The sequence below is a fragment of the Sorex fumeus genome, unplaced genomic scaffold, assembly GCF_029834395.1.
Source record: "Sorex fumeus unplaced genomic scaffold, SorFum_2.1 ptg000063l, whole genome shotgun sequence".
In the NCBI taxonomy this organism is placed as follows: domain Eukaryota; kingdom Metazoa; phylum Chordata; class Mammalia; order Eulipotyphla; family Soricidae; genus Sorex; species Sorex fumeus.
This window is the reverse complement of record NW_026606120.1, coordinates 27,898,775-27,923,825: the sequence shown is the minus strand read 5'-3', so window position 1 is coordinate 27,923,825 and position 25,051 is coordinate 27,898,775. Positions and strand designations below refer to the sequence as shown.

Sequence of the window (25,051 nt, the reverse complement as noted above, 5' to 3'; positions counted from 1 at the left end):
ACTGTAGCACTGTCCTCCCGTTGTTCATCAATTGCTTGAGCGGGCCCAGTTACATCTCCATTGTGAAACTTGTTGTTATTGTGTTTGGCATATCAAATACGTCATGGGAAGCCAGGCTTTGCTGTGCGGGGGAGATACTCTGGGTAGCTTGTCAGGCTCTCCAAGAGGGGCAGAGGAATTGAACTCAGATCAGCCAGGTCAGCAGACTGCAAGACAAACGCCCTACAAGGAGTATTCTTATATATTTTTCTTCATATTTTCCATTGACATGGCAATACAAGATAGTTCTTAATTCTTTATGATATTGACTGAAGTGTCCAGTTCAACAAAATATTTTAAATGTAAATATAAATCTTAGAGGTGCAAAACAATTGTTATAAAAATTCTTTAAAAGTATGCCTGCGCATGCCTACAGACACACAGAAGTTAGGTATTTAGCATGAATTTTAATAAACAAAATTTATTTTTCACTTTCAATTTATGACATTTATTTTTATTTCATTTTATTTTCAAACACTTTCTATTTAGTACCTCTTATCAAACCTGCTCATTAGTTTGAGTTCAGTATCATGGTAATGTCATTCTTTATGCTTTTAATTTCTTCCTTAATTACCTTTCTGATCCACTCATTGTTCAGCATTGAGTTGTTTAATTTCCAGGTGATTTGGTTCTCTGTGTCTGTGCATGATTAAGTTCTATCTTCAGTGCATTGTGGTCTGAAAGGATAGTTATATGATGTCTATCTTTCTGATTTTCTTGAGGTGTGTTTTGTGACACAGCACGTGCTCTATTCTATAAAATGTTCCGTGTGCACTGGAAAGAACGTGTATTCATTTTGGGGATGATGCAAAGTCCTGTGTAGACCTTCTCTCTTCTATCTCTTTCTTCAAAGCCAATGTTTCTTTGCTGAGTGTTAATCTTGTTGCTCTATCCAGAGGTGACAAGGCGGTGTTGAAGTCTCCAACAACTATTTGTTGCTAGCAATGTTTTACTTAAAACTGTTGGCAGCTGTTTTAAGTATTTCGCTGGTCCCTCATTAGGTGTGTATTCGTTTAGGACTGTGATTTCTTCCTGCTGTACATATCCATTGTTTATTAAAAATAGACTTCACTGTCTCTTCTAGTCTTTTTCAACCTGCAATCCATGAGGTTACATACTTGGATGGCCACCACAACTTTTTTGAGGGAATTCTTTGCTCGCAGGATTGTTTTCCATCCTTTGACCATTGAGTCTGTGTTTGCTCTGACTGTTCAGATGTGTTTCTTATAGGTAGCAGAATGTTGGGTTCAGTTTCTGAACCCATTTTTGTCACTTTGTGTCTCTTAATTAGTGCATTTAGACCACTGATAATGAGAGAGATTATTGCCATGGGGATTTGTGCCATCTTTCTGTAGAGTTTTTTTGTGCTTGTAGGATTTTTTTCTTGTCTGACAGTAGCTCATTTAGTTCTTTTAACGTTAGTTTTGAGTCTGAAGTTCCTGAGCTGTTTTTTATTCATGAAATAGTGTATTGTTCCTTCAAGCTTGAGTGAGAGTTTAGCCGAATATAGTATTCTTGGTGAGGCGTTCATTTCATTGAGTTTTTTTCACTACATCTCACCATTGTCTTTGGGCTTAGAAAGGTTCCTCTGATAAGGCTGCTGTAAATCTAAGGGATGCTCCTTTGTATGTGATTTTCTTCTTTGACCTTGCTGCTTGCAGTATTGTGTTTCTATCCGTGGCATCCATCATTCTGACTATGATATGTCTTGGAGTCTTTTTATTTGGGTCTCTTTTAGCTGGCACCCTCCGGGTCCTAGGATCTGGATGCCTGCATTCTCCAGCTTTGGGAACTTTCCAGCAATGACATCTTTAACTGTGACTTTTTCATTGGGCTAGCCTCCCAGTCCTTCTGGTCCTCTAATTATTCTAATGTTGTTTCTCTTTGATTCACCCCCTAGGTCTCTGATTCACTCCAGAGCTATTTTGAGGTTTTTTCCCCATTATTTATTGTTGCCTGTAAGCTTTCTGTAGCTCATCTTCAAGCTCACTGATTTTGTCTTCGGCTGTAGCCATCCTATGTTTGAGGGCACCCACTGACTTTTTATTTCATCTACTGAATCCTTTATTAGTGACACTTCTGTTTGTAGCTTTCTAATTTCTGCTCTCATTTCTTCCTGTATTTTCTTGTCTGTCATTCCACTCTTTCTTTCATGTCCTCCTTTAACTTACTGTATGCCTTTTCCATTTCCTTGAGTTCATTGAACATCTTCAAAATTTCATCTCTAAATCCCTTACCGGAGAGATTGTATTTGTGGGTAACGCCTGCTGAGGCTTCTGGACTCTTCTCTTAATCCTTTCCTCCTGTGGGAATTTGAGCTGCTTCTTTATATTGTCGTGGTTATATGGAGGTGGGGCCTTCTAGTTCACTATCATTATTTCCTCTTGCTGCGAGAAAGTATTCTGGATGAGCTCACTTGATGGTGGTCATGTTTTCCACCTTCTATAAGTCCTTCCTCTCAGGTGCTCCTCTATATGTGAGGCCTCTGGTGAACCTGTGATCTTTTATTAGAATGAGCTTGTGTGGCTTCTTATGTTCACTGGTGTTTTGGTGAAATTGTAATAGACTAGTGGACTTTTGGCCAATTGTATTTGAAATAGCTAGGATGTTCTTCATGGAATTAAGTAATGAAGAGTGGGATGTGACTCCAGGGTGCCAGGAATGGGGAAGATTACTGGCCCCACCCCAAGGTCACACCTCCTACTGTAAAGGCCACACCCCCTGCCACAGAGGCCATGCCCCCTGCCAGGCTGTAGGTGGTATCCTGGTCTGAGAGGCTGACTGCAGCGTAAAAGGAGGAATGGCCACCGGCTTCTGGTCACTCACCTGGCACATGGGGTGGATGCAGGAAGCACTGGAGGATGGCATGGGTCAGGCAGGCTGGGTGGATCTGGGTGCGAGGAACTGTCTGGAGCATGGGCACGGAAACCTATGCTTTTAAAAAGAAAACCAAGTTCTGCTTAAAACAGATTTTCACTAACTCTATACTTTTACCCCTTACCTTCTTCTGGTCATTCCATAAATTTGGCCTTAGTTTGTATTTTTCTTGTTACCAATACCAGAAACTCTTGTTCCTGTCAACTTCCTAGCACTCTGTCCTGCTCCAAAGGGAAGAGGAGTGTAATTCCCAGGGGTAGTTTCTACAATAAACACTGTGGTGTAACTTTTTTTTTTTGTGGTGTGTGTGTGTGTGTGTGTGTGTTTGTGTGTGTGTATGCTTGCCCTTTTAGGCTGTCCTGATAGCAACTCTGGCTCTGGATGCAGAAATCCTGGATTTCAGGGCTGCATGCGGCTCATCTCTGTTAGCCACAAGGAGGTGGATCTCATCGCAGTGCAGCAGGAGAAGCTGGGCAGTTTCCATGACCTGCAAATAGACATCTGTAGCCTGACTGACAGGTAAGGAGTTACTAGATTATTTACATATACAGGTTTTCAAATTTCGGTAGCAGATTAAGTAACAAATCAAGAGCTGGAAAAGTGGATTTTCTTATCATCACCTGATACCCCTTCCAAAGGGTAAAATAAGCACAAGCTAAACATGAAGAAAAAAAAAACTTAGTACAGTGAGTAAGAAAACTTCTCTGCATGTGACCAAGATGGGTTCTATCTTAATACCACAGATAGTCTCTCTCTAACCTCGGTATGACACCAAGACAAAACAATTTTATAATTTCACAACAGAATATTGAAAACACAAAAGATATTGAAAACCTTGTACAGAATGGGATACTGGCCAAAACAACAGTCTACTGAAGAGTCCATTGAAGGCCACCCCCACCTCCACAACCCTAATAGATATCTCGCTAGGCCTGTCTCCTTGACAGGCTGATTTTTAAAATTACTTTTATTGAGGTACCAGGATTTGCAATACTGTTAGTGTTTTTCATGCAAATATCTTTTGAACATCACAACCCCATACTGTAACTTCTCTATTCATCTGCCATTGAGCACTTGAGTGGTTTTCAGATTTTTGTTATTTTCTATAGTGCTGTAATGAAAATTGCTGTGCATACATAATTTCAATGAATGGTTTATATTCTTGGAATAGATAACTAGGAGTGAAATTGCTGAATCTCATGTTAATTCTATTTTTAATTTTGGGGGAAAATCTCCATACTGATTTTCATAAAGACTGAAATCATTTTTTCATCTCCACCAAAAGTAAATGAGGGCTCCTTTTTTTCTAAATCTTCTCATTACATGTTTCCAATATTTTTCACATAGTTTAGTCTCACTGTTATGACATGTCTTTTTGGCATTTTAACTTTCGTTTTCCCGATAATCATTGATAATACACATTTGTCAGGTACCTATTTGCCTTCTGTATATCTTGTTTGAAGAAGCGACTGTGTAACACTTCTCGCCATTTTACTGGTAAACTTTTTTGTTGTTGGTTTTTTTTTTCAGTTTTCAACTTATCTTGGATATTATCTTTTTTCCTAGATGTGCATATTTTTTGTTTATTTGGTTCTTTATTGGCCAGACTGGCGGTGCTTAATGTTAACTCCTGGATTTGCAATCAGGAATAACTACTGCTATTGCTTGGGGTCCATATTGAATGCTGGGTGTCAAACCTGAGTGTCACGAGTACAAGGCAAGTACCCTACCCACTATATGGTCACGCCAGTCCCAGATATGCATATTTTCTCTACCATTTAGCTTTTATTGTACAGAGCTACTTTTAAATTTTTTACTTATTGAATCACTCTTACAAAGCTGTTTATGATTAGATTTCAGTCATACAGTATTCCTACACCCATTTCTCCACCAGTATACATTTCCCAGCACCAGTGTCCCCAGGCTCCCTTCTATCACCCCCCACCTCCTGCCTGCCTCTATGGGAGGGACTTTTCACTCTCTGGCTTTTTCTTCTCTCTCTCCTTCTATCCCTCTCTCCTCATGGGCATTGTGATTTGCAGTATTGGTACTGAAAGTTATCAAGAATATCCCTTCACCTAGTTTTATCATTCAGATTTTGTCCAGCGTGATCATTTCCTGCTATTTCTGTCATACTAGTCTCTTCTCTACCTTACCTGCCCTCAGCCCCCCACACACTTGTGGTTAGTTCCAACCATTGACCAGTCCTCCTAGCCCCTGTTTTCCCTGGACATGGATATTAGTCTTCTACTATATATTATTTTTATATACCACAAATGAATGCAGTCATTCTCCATCTGTTCCTCACCTTGTGACTCAGAGCTACTTTGATCTAATCCCATTCATTGCTTTTACTTTTGTATTAAGTCATTAAACTCCCCACTGAAGTCATTATTATGCACTTTTCTGCCTGTGCTTTCTTTGATGTATTTTTAAAATGTGGGTCGAGCGTTTAGTTATATGATGCATTTTGAGTTAACTTTTGTGATTCTTTTGCCTGTGGCTAACCCAGTTTTCCAGAAATAATTTATTGAGACAGTTTTGTTCCTTCTTTGCTATAAGTTAACTTTCCATTGGTCTGAGAATCCACCTTTGTTCCAGTACTAAACTGATTTGATACTCTTGCTTTTTATATGCACAGTTAGGGAATGCAGTGCCCTTCATCTTATTTCTCCACATAATTTCTTTGGCTCATTGGAGTTTCTGTGGCTTCACACAAATTGATCAGTGTCTATTCTATGTTAAATGTATTTATTGCTTTGGGTAAAATGGTCATTTTAACAATGACAGTTCTTTCAAACCATGAACATGTAGTCTTTTTCCATTTCCTTGTAGCTTCCCTTTTTTATGGTAACTTGTAGTTTACTATGTATATCTTTAACCTTATTTGTTAACTTACTATTAAATACTTATTTTTGATGGTATAGTAAATGAGATATAGATTTTGGTTTCTCTTTTAGTTTCTTATTTTACTCTATAAATGCAACATTTAGAATTATACAGATTTTTTCCCTGAAACTTTTTTTTTCTACTAGTATTATGGTGACTGTCAGGGATTTCTTAACATATTGTCATGTTATTTATAAAATGTGATACTTAACTACTTTTTGAACTTTACTTTTTAAAGTTAAATCTCCTTTACTTTTTTTTTTCTTAGCTAACTGTTTTGACTGAAACTTTTGACTACTGTATTTCATAATAGTGGGAAGAATGCACACAGTTGATTTGTTGTTTCTTAGGAAAAGCATTTTGTTTTTAAATAAGTGTGATATTTACTGAGTTTGCTATATATGGCATTTGCCATATTGAGGAATACCTTCCACTTCATTATGCTTTGATCATAAATTACATCTATTTATGTCATCATGTGATTTTTAAAAAAATTTTCTTTTTGATATGGTTTAACATCCCAAAAATAAATACCACTTGTTTATGGTATATGATAATATTAATGTATTGTTGAATTCAGCTCATTGACATTTTATTGAAAATCTTTGCATCTAGGTTTTTATACGCATATTGATATTCAGTTTCTCTCTCTCTCTCTCTTCTTTTCTATTTTTTTTCTTTTTAGTTTTTACTGCTTTTGGTTTTTGTCTTTTGGTGTTTTCCTCACATAAAGTAGTTGGAAGAATTCCTGTTCAGATTTCCTAAAGATCTTAAGAAAGATAGAAAACATATCTTCGGGGCTTTGATTTTGTTTGCTTGTTTTGCTTCTCGCAGTGCTAGATGACCTTGTAGTGCTGGGAATCAAATTTGGGTCTCAAAGTCATCTCCTTGGCCCCCCACATGATCTTGTATTTTAAAGATGGGGTTTTATTTAAAGTAGAATTTACCCTTAAATCCATTTGCACACAAACTTGTTTTGGAGAGACTTATGATTTATTTTTCAATAGTATTATTGTATTAGCCTGTTAAGGCTTTCTGTTTGTTTGTTTGTTTACTTGTTTTTAATTCAGTCTTGGGACATCATGTGAGTTTAAAAATTCATTCTTTCTGATGACTTTAAGTTTAACATTTTTCTCCTAATTCCTTAACATGGTAAGGTAGATTATTTACTTGAACTTAATTTTCTTTTTGTTTTCTTTGTAAATGTAAAACTTCATTGTTAAAATTTTTCCTTTTAGTATTATTTTTGCTCTGTCTCATATGTTATGATGGCTTGTGTATTTATTCTTATTTGTTTTCAGAAATTCAGTTCTAATAGAATTTCTTCACTGAGCTAATATTAGGCATGTTATTTTGGTTATAGAAACTGATATCATCTGTAAATTATAGAACCACATATAGAATCCTGAATCTTGGTCTTGAGAGAGGGTCAGAGATGTTAACTCTGAGATAGGGTAAGGCACACACTGGGGCTATAATAGCTAGAAGGATCAGAAGTCCCAGTTCTCTCGGAGAGGCCAAATTGTCATTTTTTCTGAATCTCAGAGAATACAGCATGTGATGTACAGTATTTCTCTCACATTGGGACTCCACATTTCCCTCTTGTGTGCAAAGATCCTTTAGCACCCACCAAAGTGTATCTACCTTTATTTCACTGCTACACTGTATACATATGTATATATGTGTATATGATACATAAAAAAGGAAAATAAGCTTTCCATGTCATTCATAAAATGGAATGCAAAAATATGCTGAAATCTCTGGAGATATATAAAATATGAAGTTATATCCTTTAAGCAAAAATTGAGATGCATCACAAATCTTTATGTATGAAAGAGCTACTCACTTCTTTTATGTCTGACATAGCTACTAAAGGTGATTTTTGTTTGTTTGTTCATTTGTTTTGATTTTGAAGCCACATCTAATTGTAATTGTGCTTCCTTCCTTCCTTCCTTCCTTCCTCCCTCCCTCCCTCCCTCCCTCCCTCCCTCCCTCCCTCTCTTCCTTCCTTCCTTCCTTCCTTCCTTCCTTCCTTCCTTCCTTCCTTCCTTCCTTCCTTCCCTTCCTCCCTCCCTCCCTCCCTCCCTGCCTCCTTCCCTCCCTCTCTCTCTTTCTTTCTTTCTTTCTTTCTTTCTTTCTTTCTTTCTTTCTTTCTTTCTTTCTTTCTGTCACACCCAGTGGTGCTCAGAGCTTGTTACTTGGCTCTGTGTTTAGGGATCACTCCTGACAGCGTTGCAGGGTCCCTGACAGGCCAGAGACTGAACTTAGGTCTGCTGTGTACAAGGCAAATATCTTATTCACTGCACTATCTCTCTGCCCCCCATCTCATTTATTTAAAAATATTATCCCCAAATGTTTTTAGATAAATCATGGTATTCTTTGTTTTTTAATCTGTCAAACAGACAAAACTGTCCTCCCATTGTTAATCGATTTGCTCAAGCAGGTCCAGTGACGTCTCCATTTTGAGACTTGTTGTTACTGTGTTTGGCATATTTAATATGTCATGGGTAGCTTGCCAGGCTTCGGTGTGTGGGTGAGATACTCTCGGTAGCTTGCTGGGCTCTCTGAGAGGGGAGGAGGAATCGAACCCAGCTCGGCTGGGCTGGCTGCGCACAAGGCAAATGCCTTACTGCTGTGCTATCACTCCAACCCATTTTTATTAGTTATTTTAATTCTATTACAAGAACAGAATCTCTTCATTAGTGCTTTTGCAGTGTTCCAATGTTTCAAAAAGACACAACAATTTACTTCATTTAAATAAATAGTAAAGAAGATGCATTTTGCTTCAGTTGTGTCATCCCTGCTGCCTGGTCCAGAGTGAGAATTTCTTGGAATATCACTACTAGTCTTTGTTTAAAATGGTCTGTAGGCCATTGGCCTGCTGCTAGCCTTTGTAAAATGCTTTTCAGTGAAGCAAGATTTTGCCCATCCATGACACTAAGGCTCTATTACCTTAAAAACTAAATATAGTTTTCTCTTTACACGAAAAATAAAAGCTGCTACTATAGAATAATAATAAGTTGGGGGTTGTAAGCACCTGGGGGGTAGTTCTCTGTATTTGAACCACATATTACTATTAAGGCACACCTAAACTTTGATGAAAATGTGGGTGGGAATCAAGTGGGAGAAGCCAGCAGTCCAGAGCAAGGCAGAGTCTTGTATCGAAGCCCAAAGTGTGGCAATTAAGTTTGATCCATTTAAAGATTTCTACACTAGCAACGCTGACTTAGAGGAATAGACGAGGGCACATGGGAGATGGTACTAACTAGTATGACAGAGGTATACCACAGAGGCCTGGGAGTCATCTGAGGCTCTACGTGTTGACCTAATGTTCTTAAAATATCTCTGAAGGGCTCAATGCCAGGTCCCCCTTTATACTATTTAGCAAAACTCTGACATCTGGTGAAGATGATGATAGTGAAGACAGCAGAGAAGAACACAAGAGGCAACTTATTTAAGGGTGAAATATTTTGGTCTGAATCATGAAGATTGGGAGTTTGAAATAGGGAATAGAGATTCTGTAAACAAATTATAGAGCGATTTATGAGTATTAGGTGAGCAGAATCACAAGTTAATTGCTTCATGACTGTGAATGATGGATCATTAATGAGTCGAGCCAAAAGAGTAATTCTTCAGTTTTGGTTGGATCATGGTGTGTATCTCTCAATGAAGCAGTATGGGGGAAGAGCACAGTTTTGAGGACTAGAGTCAGAATTTTCTATTATTCATTTTTTTATAATCAGTAATATTATAGAAGCACAGCGGGTAGGGCGTTCGCATTACACGCGGCCAACATGGCCGACCCGAGTTCGATTCCTCCGCTCCTCTCGGAGAGCCCGGCAAGCTACCGAGAGTATTCGATATGCCAGACACAGTAACAACAAAGTCTCCAATGGAGACGTTACTGGGCCCGCTTGAGCAAATCGCCGATCAACGGGAGGGCCTTTACCTTTACCTTTACCTAATATTATAGAAAGAAAAATCTCAAAGTTGAAAAGAACTTTAACAGGGCAAATTCTTTTTTAATGTAGGTGTACTGCTATTCATTCAGCCACTGATTAGCTGATAAAATTTGGGCATGAACTCCAAATTACTTTTTTTTCATAATTTTATTTATTTATTTTTTCTTCTTATATTTATTTATTGAATCACTGTGGGAAAAGTTACTAAGCTTTCAGGTTTAAGTCTCGGTCATACAATGATCAAACACCTTTCCCTTCACCAGTACTTATTTTTCACCACCAAGAACCCCAATATACCCCCCTCCCAGCCCTTCCAATGCCTATGAGGCAGATGATTTCTATTTAACTCTTCTCTGCATTGATTACATTCATTATTTCAACAAAAAATGCACCATTACTGTTTAGAATTTCTCCCCAAACAATAAGAATTGCTGACATTGTGAAATACTTTGTTTTCTATAGCTGGTTATGAGAATCATATAATATCACATGGCTGCGATTTTGGATTTCTGCAAAGAGCCAGATAATTACGAGATTGTTTTCTGTACATCTGGTTTATGGCTGTGCCGGAGAGCCACTCGTTGGGGGCAACTCGTGACCTCGGTAGGGCGTGAAGGACGAGCCATTATCACCACCCTTCCCATGAGATTGCAGTTGCCTGTCACCGCTGGCTCACACCTGGCTTTCCTATAAGCTCTGAGGCTGCAGCCACCTTGCTGCCGGGGAGGGGTCGGGGAGGGATGGGAGGTGGAAGGGAGCAACACCATTTCCCTCCCGGGGAGGCATGGTGCCATAGTTTAACCCATGGTTCATTAATTTTTCTGCCGCAAGTGGCCAGACTCTGGACTAAGTTCTTTTGCCTCTGGAGCCATGGCCGTGCTGGAAAGCCACTCGTGGGGGGCAACTCATGACCTCGGTAGGGCGTGAAGAATGAGCCGGTACCATCCCCCTTCCCATGAGACTACAGTTGCCCCGTCACCACCAGCTCATACCTGGCTTTCCTATAAGCTCTGAGGTGGCAGCCACCTTTTATATGGTCCAGATGCATTTCTGCCAAAAGCTGCTGGGTTTTGAGATTTGTTTCTGAGTCTCTGGGATCATGGCCATTAATCAACTTGATCAGGAGCCAGCTTGATCAGGAGCCAGAGAGGCCGTTCGTAGGTGGCAACTCGGGGTCTCGTTGGGATGGGGGGAAAGGGCCGGTTTCACCCCCGTCTGGTGAGGCCCCATGTATCTCGTCACTGCAGGCCCAAACCTGACTGTCCAGTGGCCTCTGGAGGATGGTGGGCCGCCAGGGAGAACAGCCAAGGCTGCCAGGAGGAACAGCCAAGGCACAAAACCTATTCTCACCTGAAGTGGCCCAGCACCAGTAACCTACTGCAGGAATAGGACACATTTCTGCCAAAAGCCTTTGGGTTCCGAGATTTGTTTCTGAGTCTCTAGGATCATGGCCGTTAATCAGTTCGATCAGGAACCAGAGAGGCCATGCCTCCAATTATATAGCTGGGCCAGGGGTGGTTTGTGGGTATGTCTCCCACATACCTAACTTTTGGCCGTTTACTTTCTTGGTAAACTTTGCCCCAAGCTTTTGGGGTCTGCCCAAAGGCACAGCAGCAATTTTGGGGTATCTGAAAGTCTGACGGTGCCATCAGGCTGCTGATGCACTCGCCTCACAGGTACAGACCGACCTGCTGGGGGCATCATACCCCCAACAGGGCATATTCTCTTTTTTTTTTCTCAGTGGGGTCATTTTATTCTCAGGTGTAAAAGCCTATGATTTCTTATTTTTTTTAAATTTTATTTTATTAGTGAAGCACCATGAGGTACAGTTGTAGATTTACAAATCTTTGTGCTTGGGTTTTGGTCATACAATGATCAAATACCCATCCCTCCACCAGTGCCCATTTTCCACCACCATAGATAATATCCCCCCCACCCCCCCTCCCACCCTGCCTCTGATTGAATTTGGATAGGTCTTATGCAAGACAATACCTTATCCACGGTACTCTCTGGCCCCCTTGATGCAGAACTTTTTCTTTCTTAATTATATTCTCATTGGCCAACAGCATGTCTTTCTTCAGGAAGTATCTGTTTATCTCTTCTCCCTATTTTTGGATGAAGTTTATTGGAGTATTTTTCTTGTTAAGTTGTTTAAGTGCTTCACAGTTAGCCTCTTCAGACCACAAAATAAAGTCCCTAGGAATCAGCTTAACACAAGAAATGACATATGAGACTTATATAAAGAAACTATGAATCACTACTAAAAGTAATTAAAGAAGACACAAAAAATCGAAATATATTCCCTGATCATGGAAGAATTGATTTTGTCAAAATGAGAACCGTACCCAAAGCAATGGAGTCCTTATGAAAATACCCATGACATATTAAAGAGACAAATGAAAAATTTTAAAGAGACAAATGAAAAATGGTGCTGTTGAAATTTTTATGGCATAACTCTTCATCCTTCAATAAAAGAGATGGAAACATTTCTCACTCCAGTTTTAAATCATACTATGAAGTTATATTAATAAAGACAGTGTGGCACTGGGAAAATGGCAGATGCAGATAAATAAAATGCAATTGAGAGCCCAAAGATCAGTCATCAGGTATATATATATATATATATATATATATATATATATATATATCTTTGACAGAAGAGTTAATAACATGAAGTGGTACATTTATTTATTTTTTTTTTGTCAAGGGTTGGTTTGATGTTTCCATTGTTTGTTTTTGTTTTCTTTTTTTATTAGTGAAAAACCATGAGGTACAGTTATAGGCTTACAAATTTTGTGCTTGGGTTTCAGTTATACAATGATCAAGTGCCCATCCCTCCACCAGTGCCCGTCATCCATCCCCATGGTCCCAGCATCCCCCTCCCCACCCTCATCCCCCCCCCAGTCCCATCCTGCCTCTGTGGCAGGGTATTCCCCCTTGTTCTCTCTCTCTTCTTTTGGGTACTGTGTTTTGCAAGAGAGGCTTTGAGTAGCAATCATGTTTGGTCTATCGACTACTTTTAGCATGCTTCTCCCACCCTGGGAGGACCCTCACAACACCCTTCATTTGGTACTCTCTTCTCTATCTGAGCTTCCTTTTCATCTAGAGCCTGTGGCTGGCCTTCCATTCATGGAGCAAAATTCCTGGTACTAATCTCAGCCATTCCTGGGTGTTACTCTCCCTTTTTGTTGCTTTATGTTCCCCAGATGAATGCAATCTTTCTGTGTCTAACCCTCCTTCACTGCTGGTGGGAATGCCGGCTGGTCCAACCCTTTTGGAAAACAGTATGGACGACTCTCAAAAAATTAGAATTTGATCTGCCATTTGACCCAGCTATAGCACTCCTGGGAATATATCCCAGAGAGGCAAAAAGGTATAGTCGAAGTGACATCTGCAATTGTTTGTTCATTGCAGCACTCTTTACAATAGCCAGAATCTGGAAAAAACCTGAGTGCCCAAGAACAGATGACTGGATAAAGAAACTTTGGTACATTTACACAATGGAATACTATGTAGCTGTTAGAAAAGATGAAGTTATGAAGTTTACATACAAGTGGTACTACATGGAAAGTATCATGTTAAGCGAAATGAGTCAGAAAGAGCGGGATAGACACAGAAAGATTGCATTCATCTGGGGAACATAAAGAAGTGGTACATTTAACCACCTTTCAATAAGTATTGAGGAAAAAAACTAAACAGCCAGATGAGAAAAATGAATCTTATGTCACACTATGCATAAAAGTCAATTAAAAATAGCATATGTCCCACTATGCATAAAAGTCAATTAAAAATAGCTCAAATACCTAAATATTGAGACTCAAATTCATAAATTATACATAGAACGAACCCTTCATGACATTGAATCTAGAGGCTTCTTCAATGACTTATTGACATTGGACAAGAAAATGGTAGCAAACTAAACAAGTTGAATTTTTTCAAAATAAGAAATTTCTGTACCACAAAATAAATCATTGCCAGAATAAAAAGGCACTCCACAGACTGGGAGAAAATATTTGCCTACTACTCTTCTTAAAAAGGTCAGTAACATTTTTTTTCCATTTTTTTTTATTGAATCACTGTCAGCACAGTTATAAAACTTTCTTGTTTGAGTTTCAGTCATACAGTAATAGAACACCCATCCCTCCACCAGTGTACATTTTCCACCACCAATCTCCCCAATATACCCCCTCCAATGCTCCACCCATCCCCCTGCCTCTATGGCAGACAATTTCCCTCTTACTATCTCTTTACTTATGGGCATTATGGTTTGCAATACAGATACTGAAAGGCCACCACGTTTGGTCCTTTATCTACTTTTAGCCCGCATCTCCCATCCCAAGTGACCCTGCCAATGATCATTGATTCAGTGATCCCTTCTCTAGTCCAGCTGCCTTCTCCCTCAGCACATGAGGCAGGCTTCCAACTATGGAGCAATATTCCTGGACATTGTCTCTACTCTTCTTGGGTGTCAGTCTCATGTTGTGTTATTTTATATTCCACATATGAGTGCAATCATTCTATGTCTGTCCCTCTCTTTCTTACTCACTTCACTTAGCATAGTACTCTCCGTGACCATTCACTGACAAGCAAGTTTCATGAAAGGTCAATATCTTTTGTCTTCTTAATAATTATAAAATGTTTTCAGTGTTGCGATCAGCATAGACTTTCGTAATGTGTGTATAGTTTGTATTTTTGTATGCTTGGGAAGAAAGTGATCTTCTTGTCATTGTATTTGCTCATTTTGTTTATTAAATGATTGAATTATAGTTTTCTGTTGGACAATTTCTGTTTGAATATTACTATGTGATACATTTCAGTATCAGCAATTTCATGGTCACTGTTTCTTTTTGTTTGTTTGGGGGTCACACCCGATAAAGTTTAGGTTTACTTCTTGTTCTGCTATCAGGGGTCACTCCTGGCAGTTCTTGAGGACCACAGAGATTGCCAGGCATAGACTGGATCAAGTGCATGCAAGGCAAACAACTTTTTTCTGCTCTACCATCTCCCCAGACCCAACCTATTGAAAATAAAATTGAAATTAGGAGGGTATAAAAGCAAATCATGATTTTATGAACCACGTCAAGTTTGTGTGCAAGGTGGTGTTTTTCAGTACAAATTTATTTTCACTAAAAATCATAAATCACATGAAGATAATTAATGGTTTGGGAACACACATTGTAAATTAGGAAATTGAACATGCGCTTTATCTTTATGCTTTTAGGAAAAGTAGCTATCACTATATTTGCTAAAAAATACTGCATCCTGTAAAATCATACCAAATATAGCTATCCATTCATCAGCTGATAAATGTTGCTATGAAATTTAGGTTATGAATGTTTAGAGTTTTGAGTTATGGCTACAGCTGATACAAATGCTTTTGCACAAGTTGTTATCTGCAACTAAATCTTCAATTTTCTAGGATATATACTCTAGCATATACACTTGCAGGGCTGGAGCAATAGCACAGTGGTAGGGCGTTTGCCTTGCACGCACCCAGCCGGGTCAAGCCGAGTTCTATTCCTCCACCCCTCTTGGAGAACCCAGCAAGGTACCGAGAGTATCTCGCCCACATGGCAAAGCCAGGCAAGCTACCCATGATGTATTCGATATGCCAAACGCAGTAACAATAATTCTCAAAATGGAGACATTACTGGACCCGCTCTAGCAAATCAATGAACAACAGGAGGACAGTGACAGTGACAGTGATACACTTGCTGGGTGGTCAGTAAAGGTAAAGGTTAAGGTAAAGGCCCTCCCGTTGTTCGTCGATTTGCTCGAGCAGGCCCAGTAACGTCTCCATTGGAGACTTTGTTGTTACTATGTCTGGCATATCGAATACATCACGGGGAGCTTGCCAGGCTCTGCCGTGCGGGCGAGATACTCTCAGTAGCTTGCCGGGCTCTCCGATAGGGGCAGACGAATCGAACTCTGGTTGGCCATGTTGGCTGCGTGCAAGGCAAACGCCTTACCACTGTGCTACCGCTCCAGTAGCTTTATATAATTGTTATAACAAATGCCAAAGCACCATTTTACATCCCCATATCAATATATTGTTTCAGTAATTTATTATCTTCGATTTGCTCGAGCGGACCCAGTAACGTCTCCATTGGAGACTTTGTTGTTACTGTGTTTGGCATATCGAATACGTCACGGGGAGCTTACATTATCTTCACCATCACTTGTTTGACTTCTTTTAATTTTCAGTTTTAATTTTGTTTATTTATTTATTTTTTTGGTGCCAGAGATTGAACCCAGGCCTCACATGCAAAGTGAGAGTCTATCACTGAGCTATATTAAACTTTCTTTTTATCATTATTATTACAATATCCATATTATAAGATATGCAATGGCATCTCATTGAACTTTCTATTTTCTATGGATTAGTACTGAATTAAGGTCTCTTTTCCTGTCCACAGTGCACCGTAAATGTTTTTAATAATCATTAGAGATGCAGTTTTTTGTTGTTATTGTTCTGACACCCCAGCAATGTTTAGGGGTAACCTGACTTGGTACTCAGGAATTATTCTGGCAGTGCTCAGGGCACTATATGGAACGCCAGGGATTTTATCTGGGTCAGCTGTGTGCAATGAATGAATGGCGATGCTCAGGGGACCATATGGGATGCTGGGAATCGAACCCGGGTCAGCCGCGTGCAAGCAAATGCCCTACCCGCTGTGCTGTCTCTCCAGCCCCTAGTTCTGATCTTTAAAAAAATTTTTTTTGTCTTGTCCTTATGGTGCCAGAGGTCCCATGCCTCCTTGATATAATAGACCACCCCTGGCCTTTCTATGGCTCTTGCAGAGCTTTTTTGATAAGGGCCATTGTCACAAATATGCAGTGAGAACTCAATGTGATTTTGATTTGCATTTTTCTGATGATAAGGAGTGAGCACTTTTGCATGTTCACACTGCCATCTTTCGATTTCTTTCTTCCTATATTTTTTTTATTTTTAAAAGAGTCTATGCAGATTAATATCCATTTTGCATTGTGTTGAATTTTGTTGTTTTAGTTGAGTTGTGTGATTCCTTCATGCATTATATACAAACCTGTTTGTAGAGTACATGATGTATAAAATATCTTTTCCCAATTATTAGGCTGCCTTTTTGCTCTGGTAGTAGTTTCTTTCACCATACAAAACCTTTTCATATTTTGATTTAATACTACTTTCACTCTTATTTTAACTCTTGATGCACTTGATATTAAAATTGAGACTGCAAATATCTGTTATCAATATCTAGTATGTATCAATATCTAGTGTGTAACACATATTTTCTTATGTATGGTTTAGGAGTTAATCCATGCCATCAATCCATTTAAAATTATTTTTTCTTTTGATGTTAAATATTTATCTGGTTACTTTTTAAAATGTAGCTGTTCAATTTTCTCAACAGTGTTTGTTGAAGAGGATTTCCTTTGCTCATTGTATATTCTTAGCCTATTTGTCATAAATTGACAGGGGCTGGGGAAATAGTACATCAGCTATGGCATTTGCCTTGCATATGACTGGCCTGGCTTCACTACAGAACACAGAAAAAAGTCCCCTCAGTGTACCTAGAAATGATCTCTGAACACAAAGCCAAGAGTAATTCTTCAAAACTGCTTTTCATGCTCTCCTTAAAAAATAGTAAAATTGATGCCCAGCTAGCTCCACCTCCTAGAAAGCTGGTTTTACCCCTGGTCTGCGTGGGACGGGCACGGAGGCCCAGCTCTGGGCAACCAAGAGAACGGCTCCTATTCCAACCAGGTACAGCCCGCCCCAAAGGGCCTGGGACCCTCTGTGCGCATGTTCAGCTAGCACCACCTCCTAGAAAGCCGGTTTTACCCCTGGTATACGTGGGACAGGCACGGAGGCCCAGCTCTGGGCAACCAAGCGAACGGCTCATATTCCAACCAGGTACAGCCCGCCCCCAAGGGCCTGGGACCCTCTCTGCGCATGCACAGCTAGCTCCATCGACGTTCCCAACTCCTCACTCAGTGCCACGGACTCTTTCAGGAGCCGCGGCCGCTAACGTGGCCGCGTAATATTTTCCCACTACATATGTCATAGGAACCATAAGCTACCTTCTTCGATGGAAACTTCTCTAGTTTAGCTCAGTCACTACAAACACAGTAGCCAATAACTCATAAGCCTATCTTAACTCACACTGCATATCAAGCAGAATATTGACAGTGAATGTTAAGGACTAAACCACAGTTTTCACAATGGTAAAGCAACGCAAAAGCCCACCAAACTTTCTTATTGAAGAGTCTAGCCCAGATGGCACCAACAGTACTGCAGTGTTAGACAACCTCTCTGACAAGGAATTCAGGAGGGAGCTACTTAGGATGCGTAGGGAACTAAAAGAAACAATGGAAAGCAATGCCAATAGAAGACAAGAGGATTTGAAGGCAGAAATGAGGAAAATGCAATCAGAAATGTCAGACCTGAAAAATCTCGTAAGCGAATTGAAAAACTCAGTGGAAGGCCTCATCAGCAGAGTAACAGCTGCTGAGAACAGAATCAGTGAGCTCGAAGATGAAGTTCAGAGACTCTCCAGAAAAGAGCAGAAAATGGAGAAGAGACTCACAATTCGGGAACAGATGGCAAGAGAAGATTGGGATGAAGCCAAGCGGGGTAACATAAGAATTATTGGAGTCCCAGAGGTACAGGAAGAAAACCTTGATGAAGAAGAAACTGTCAAAGACATCATTGCTACAACGTTTCCAGAGCTGAAGAAAACTTGTGACCATATTCAGGAGGCCCGAAGGGTACCAGCTAGAAGAAATCCGAATAAAAATACCCCAAGACACATTCTGATCAAAATGACCAAAACCTTAGACAGAGACAAAATTCTGAAAGCAGCAAGATCGAAGAAAGAAATCTCTTACAAAGGAGCATCCTTAAAATTCACAGCTGATTTTTCTGATGAAACCCTCAGGGCCCGAAAACAGTGGTGGGACATAGTGAAAAAACTCAATGAAATATATGCCTCCCCAAAAATACTTTACCCAGCGAGACTCTCATCCATAATAGAAGGAACAACACACAGTTTCACAGACAAACAAGAGCTCAGGAACTTCATAGACTCAAAACCATGGTTACAAGAACAACTAAATGGGCTACTTTAAGGCAAGAAAGGCCCCTCAAATACACCAAATTTCAACAGAACAATGGGACAAAATCCCATAACAATAATCTCTCTCAATGTCAATGGGCTAAACGCACCAATTAAAAGACATAGAGTGGCAGGATGGATTAGAAAATTGAACCCAACATTCTGCTGCCTGCAAGAAACACATCTCAATAGTCAAAGCAAACACAGACTCAGAGTCAAAGGCTGGAAAACAATCCTACAGGCAAACAGCTCCCAGAAAAAAGCTGGGGTAGCCATCCTAATATCAGACCACATCGATTTCAGAGTGAGGAAGGTCATAAGAGACAGTGAAGGTCATTTCTTATTGATCAAAGGATCATTACAAGAGGAAGAACTTACAATAATAAATGTATATGCACCTAATGAGAGACCAGCAAAGTACTTAAAACAACTACTCATAGATTTGGAAAAAGACATCAACAGCAACACAATTCTAGTGGGAGACTTCAACACTGCTTTGTCACCTCTTGATAGATCAACCAGACTCAAGCTTAGCAAGGACATACTTCATCTGAGGGAAACAATGGAAGAAAGGGACTTAGTAGATATATACAGGACACTTCATCCTCAAAAAGCTGAATAAACATTCTTCTCAACCGTACATGGAACATTCTCCAAGATAGAGCACATGCTGAGCCACAAAACATGCCTCCAAAAAATTAAGAAGATAGAGATTGTATCGACAATCTTCTCAGACCATAATGCGCTGAAATTAGAAGTAAATCACATACAAAAACAGAAAACTAAATCAAACACCTGGAAATTAAACAGTGCTCTTCTGAAGAACGAGTGGCTTAGACAGGAACTCAAAGAGGAAATCAAAAGATTCCCAGAAACGAATGAAAATGAGGACACGAGTTACCAAAACTTATGGGACACAGCAAAAGCTGTGTTAAGAGGTAATTTTATAGCTCTACAAGCATTCCTCAGGAAGGAGGAGAGAGCACACATGAGTAACCTAACCTCACAGCTTAAGAGCTTGCAGAAGGACCGAAAAAAAGGAGCACAACCCGAATAGGAGAAAGGAAATAATAAAACTCAGAGCAGAGATTAACGAAATGGAAACCCAAAAAACAATCCGAAACATCAATGAAACCAAGAGCTGGTTCTTCGAGAAAATTAACAAGATTGATAAGCCTCTAGCAAAACTCACAAAGAAAGGGAGAGAGAAAACCCTAATAAACCGAATCAGAAATGAAAAGGGGGTCATTACAACAGAAACTACAGAAGTTCAAAGGATCCTCAGGGAGTACTTTGAGAAACTTTATGCCATGGAACATCAAAACCTCGAGGAAATGGATAAATTCCTAGATTCCTACAGACTCCCAAGACTGAACCAAGAAGACCTGGAATACCTGAACAGACCAATCACCATCAAGGAAATTGAAATGGTAATAAAAAGTCTCCCCAAGCACAAAAGTCCTGGTCCGGATGGATTCACTAGTGAATTCTTCCAAATCTTTAAAGAGGACTTACTCCCAATCCTCTTTAAGCTTTTCCACGAAATTGAAATACCAAGCACACTTCCGAACATTTTCTACGAAGCAAGTATCACACTGATACCAAAAGCAGACAGAGATACCACAAAGAAAGAGAATTACAGACCGATATCTCTGATGAACACAGATGCAAAGATCCTCAACAAACTTCTAGCAAATAGAATCCAACTACTCATCAAAAAGATCATACACCATGACCAAGTAGCATTCATCCTAGGGATGCAAGGATGGTTCAATATTCGGAAATCAATGAACATAATAGATATATATATCATATATATCAACAAAAGAAAAGATAAAAAGCATATGATTATATCAATAGATGCTGAGAAAGCATTTGACAAGATCCAGCACCGCTTTATGATGAAAACCCTAGCCAAAATGGGTATAGAGGGGACCTTCCTCAACATAATTAAAGCCATCTACCACAAGCCTACAGCAAGCATCATCCTCAATGGGGAAAAACTGAGAGCCTTCCCTCTAAGATCAGGGACGAGACAAGGATGCCCACTCTCTCCACTGCTGTTCAATATAGTACTGGAAGTACTTGCAATAGCAATTAGCAAGAAAAAGATATTAAGGACATTCAGGTAGGAAAGGAAGAAATCAAGCTCTCACTATTCGCAGATGATATGATACTCTACTTAGAGAACCCTATAACCTCCACCAAAAAACTCCTAGAAACAATAGACTCGTATAGAAAATCAATACCCAAAAATCCATGGCATTCGTATATGCAAAAAGTGAGAGAGAAGAACGCAACATGAAAAAAACAATCCCATTCAGAATTGTGCCCCAGAAAATCAAGTACTTAGGAATCAGCTTAACTAAGGAAGTAAAGGACCTGTACAAAGAAAACTACAAAACGCTACTTCAGGAAATAAAAGAGGACATGAGGAAATGGAAAGATATCCCCTGCTCATGGGTCGGGAGACTTAACATTGTCAAAATGGCAATACTACCGAAAGCATTGTATAAATTCAATGCAATCCCTATAAGGATACCCACGACATTCTTCAAAGAAATGAAGCAAACACTCCTGAAATTTATAAGGAACAATAAGCCCCCACGAATAGCTAAAGCAATTCTTGGGAAAAAGAAAATGGGAGGAATCAACCTCCCGAACTTCAAACTCTACTACAAAGCAGTAATGATTAAAACAGCATTGTACTGGAATAAAGGCAGAACTGCAGACCAGTGGAACAGGGTTGAATACACTGACATCTCCCCTCAATCATATGATCATCTAATCTTTGATAAAGGTGCAATTAATGTGAAGTGGAGTAAGGAAAGCCTCTTTAACAAATTGTGCTGGCATCACTGGACGGCTACATGCAAAAAATGGGCTCAGAACTCTGCCTAACACCGTGTACAAAAGTAAGATCAAAATGGATTAAAGACCTCAACATCAGACCAGAAACCATAAGGTACATTGAAGGCAAAGTTGGCAAAACCCTCCATGACATTGAAGCTAATGGTATCTTCAAAGATGCCACGCCACTGGCCGAGCAAGTGAAAACAGAGATAGATAAATGGGACTATCTTAAACTAAGAAGCTTCTGCACCTCCAAAGAAACAGTGACCAAAATACAAAGACAGTCTACAGAATGGAAAGGATATTCACCCAATACCCATACGACAAGGGGTTGATATCCCGGATATACAAAATACTGGTTAAACTCCACAAGAAGAAAACATCCAACCCCATCCAAAAATGGGGCAATGAAATGAACAGAAACTTTTTCAAAGAAGAAATCTGAATGGCAAAAAAGCACATGAGAAAATGCTCTACATCATTAATCATATGGGAGATGCAGATCAAAACCAAAATGAGATACCATCTCACACCTCAGAGACTGGCCCACATTCAAAAGAACAAAAGCAACAGATGCTGGTGTGGATGTGGCGAGAAAGGGACACTCCTTCACTGTTGGTGGGAATGTCTACTGGTTCAGCCCTTCTGGAAAACAGTATGGACGATTTTCAAAAAATTAGAAATTGAGCTCCCATTTGACCCAGCAATACCACTCCTGGGAATATATCCCAGAGAGGCAAAAATGTATAGTCGAAGTGACATCTGCACTTGTTTGTTCATTGCAGCACTCTTTACAATAGCCAGAAACTGGAAGAAACCTGAATGCCCACGAACAGATGACTGGTTAAAGAAACTTTGGTACATCTACACAATGGAGTACTATGTAGCTCTTAGAAAAGATGAAGTCATGAAATTTACATACAAGTGGTACAACATGGAACGTATCATGCTAAGCGAAATGAGTCAGAAAGAGAGGGATAGACATAGAAAGATTGCATTCATCTGGGGTATATAAAGTAACAAAATAGGAGATTAATACCCAAGAATAGCTGAGATCAGCACCAGGAGGATTACTCCATAGCTTAGTGGCCAGTCGGGCATTCTAGAGGAAAGGGCAGCTCAGACAGAGAAGGGAACACCAAATAAAGGGTGTTTGGAGGACCCTCCCAGGAGGGGAGATGCATGTCGAAAGTGGACTATGGACTGAACATGTTTGCCACTCAATGCCTCTTTTTCAGACCACAACACCCAAAAGGAGAGAGAGAACACAGGGGATTGCCCTGCCACAGAGGCAGGGGGTGATGGGGAATGGGGGTGGGGGGGATATTATCCATGGTGGTGGAAAATGGGCACTGGTGGAGGGATGGGTATCTGATCATTGTATAATCAAACCCAAGCACAATAAATTGTAAATCTACAACTGTAACTCATGGTGTTTCACTAATAAAAAAAAAATTAAAAAAAAATAGTAAAATTGTGGGGACAGAGAGAAAGAGTGCAACAGAGTACAGCAGTTAAGGATGCTTCCTTGCATGTGAAGCGCCTAGCTTGATTCCCCATACCATACACCCAAGCCTCACCAGAAGTCATCTCTGTACACAAAGCCAGGAGTAAGACCTGACTACCACCAGTTGTGGGCTCCCCAACTCAGAAATAAGTGAATTGGCTGTCCATATTCTGGTAACTTTAATTTGTGGCTCTGTATTGTATTCCACTGGTTCATTTTTGTTGATATATTTTGTTTTTAATTTCTTATTTCTCTTAAAATTTGCAATTATTTACTAAATCAATAGGGCATCAAATTCTAATGGTAGGTTCATAGAGCAGTTAGCTTTAGCTGCACAATAAAGTACTGTAAAACATAATGATTGAAAATCCTCTTGGTTAAATTCACAGTTCTGTGGCTATTATTAAGTTAGTCATCTGCGGTCAGTGGAGTTGGATGCTTTATAGTCCTCTTATGCATTTGTCCTATTTGTCATTTGGCTGAAGCCTAAGTTTCTTTTAAAAAAGATGCTTCTGGAGAAACTTTTGCCAGTGGTGCTTGTGGTTCACCAGGGCTATAACTGGCAGTATTCAGTGGACCACTTGGTGCTGGGGAGATAACTCAGAATTTTGTGCACCCTAAGCATATGTTTACCATATAAGTATGTGTTGTTTTTTTTCATATGGCTGGGGTTATAGGATAAGAATGAAATGAGAGTTGGTCCACTGCTGAAAGCAATGTACTCATGTACCATTGCCAAAATAGGTCAATATTCAACCCAAGTGCTTTTCTATAGGAGAGTTCTCAAAAGGGAGAATATTTAATAATATTTTCTTTCCTATACTTATACTATACTACACATACAGAGATGCAGGCTAGTAACATGTGCTGTGTATGGTCACTCTAAACAATTTATACCGTGGTCCTCTATGGAATTAATTTTATTACATTTTAGGAAAAGCAAGCCTATTTCCTGATATAATACAATATACAGTGAGTGTATCTATCCCCAGTATGTAATTTTTGGTAGACTCTACTAAATTTATTAGACCATGGTGGTGTTATGTTAGGAAATCATGTTGACAAAACTAGTTATCTTTGTTGTTTCTTTTGAGTTCGTCTTCCTCCAATTTTTCTAGCAGCGGATTAGTACTAAGATGCATATAACTCCTGATGGAGTTGGGCAGTAATAGTGTGTATGTCTTCTTCTAGGTGCCTGCCCAGCTATTGTGAACATGGGGGTGTATGTTCTCAGTCCTGGGACACCTTCTCTTGCGATTGCCAGCACACTGGTTACACAGGTGCTACATGCCATTCCTGTAAGCCTTGCAAACTGCTTAGTCTCCTTCTTCATTATTTTCCGATTTTCCTTCTCATAACTATGTTTATATGCATCTGCGCAAACATATGGTGTAAAAATGATAGCAGAAAACAGAGACTCAACTTTGAGTCTAATTTGCTTTAAAAATGGTTTTACTTAGACAAATTTGAGAAAAGAGAAAGAAAGAGACAAATGTTCAAGAGATAACATGGGCTTTCCCAGCAAGGAACAAACCTGTCTGATATACTTTTAACAAATTTTAATTTCTAATGATGTCATGACAGCTTACAGAAATACATCAATAAATAGACAAGAAAAAATAGAAGGTAAGCAGTAGTAAGTCACAGTCACGGTCCTCCCGTTGTTCATCGATTTTCTCCAGCGGGGCCAGTAACGTCTCCATTGTGAGACTTGTTACTGTGTTTGGCATATCGAATACGTCACGGGGAGCTTGCCAGGCTCTGCCATGCGGGCGAGATACTCTCAGTAGCTTGCCGGGCTCTCCGAGAATGACGGAGGAATCGAACTC

At 39.7% G+C, this 25,051-nt stretch overlaps 1 protein-coding gene across 1 annotated transcript in view; it reads left to right on the top strand.

The window, feature by feature from the left end:
- The window catches only part of LOC130034972 (contactin-associated protein-like 3), a 201,278-nt gene that overhangs the window by 102,890 nt on the left and 73,337 nt on the right, over positions 1-25,051 (top strand). Inside the window, exons 10-11 of the mRNA XM_056126469.1 lie at positions 3,270-3,435; positions 24,414-24,520. Of these exons, the coding sequence (XP_055982444.1) occupies positions 3,270-3,435; positions 24,414-24,520 (273 nt within the window). The remainder of the gene's footprint in view (positions 1-3,269; positions 3,436-24,413; positions 24,521-25,051) is intronic.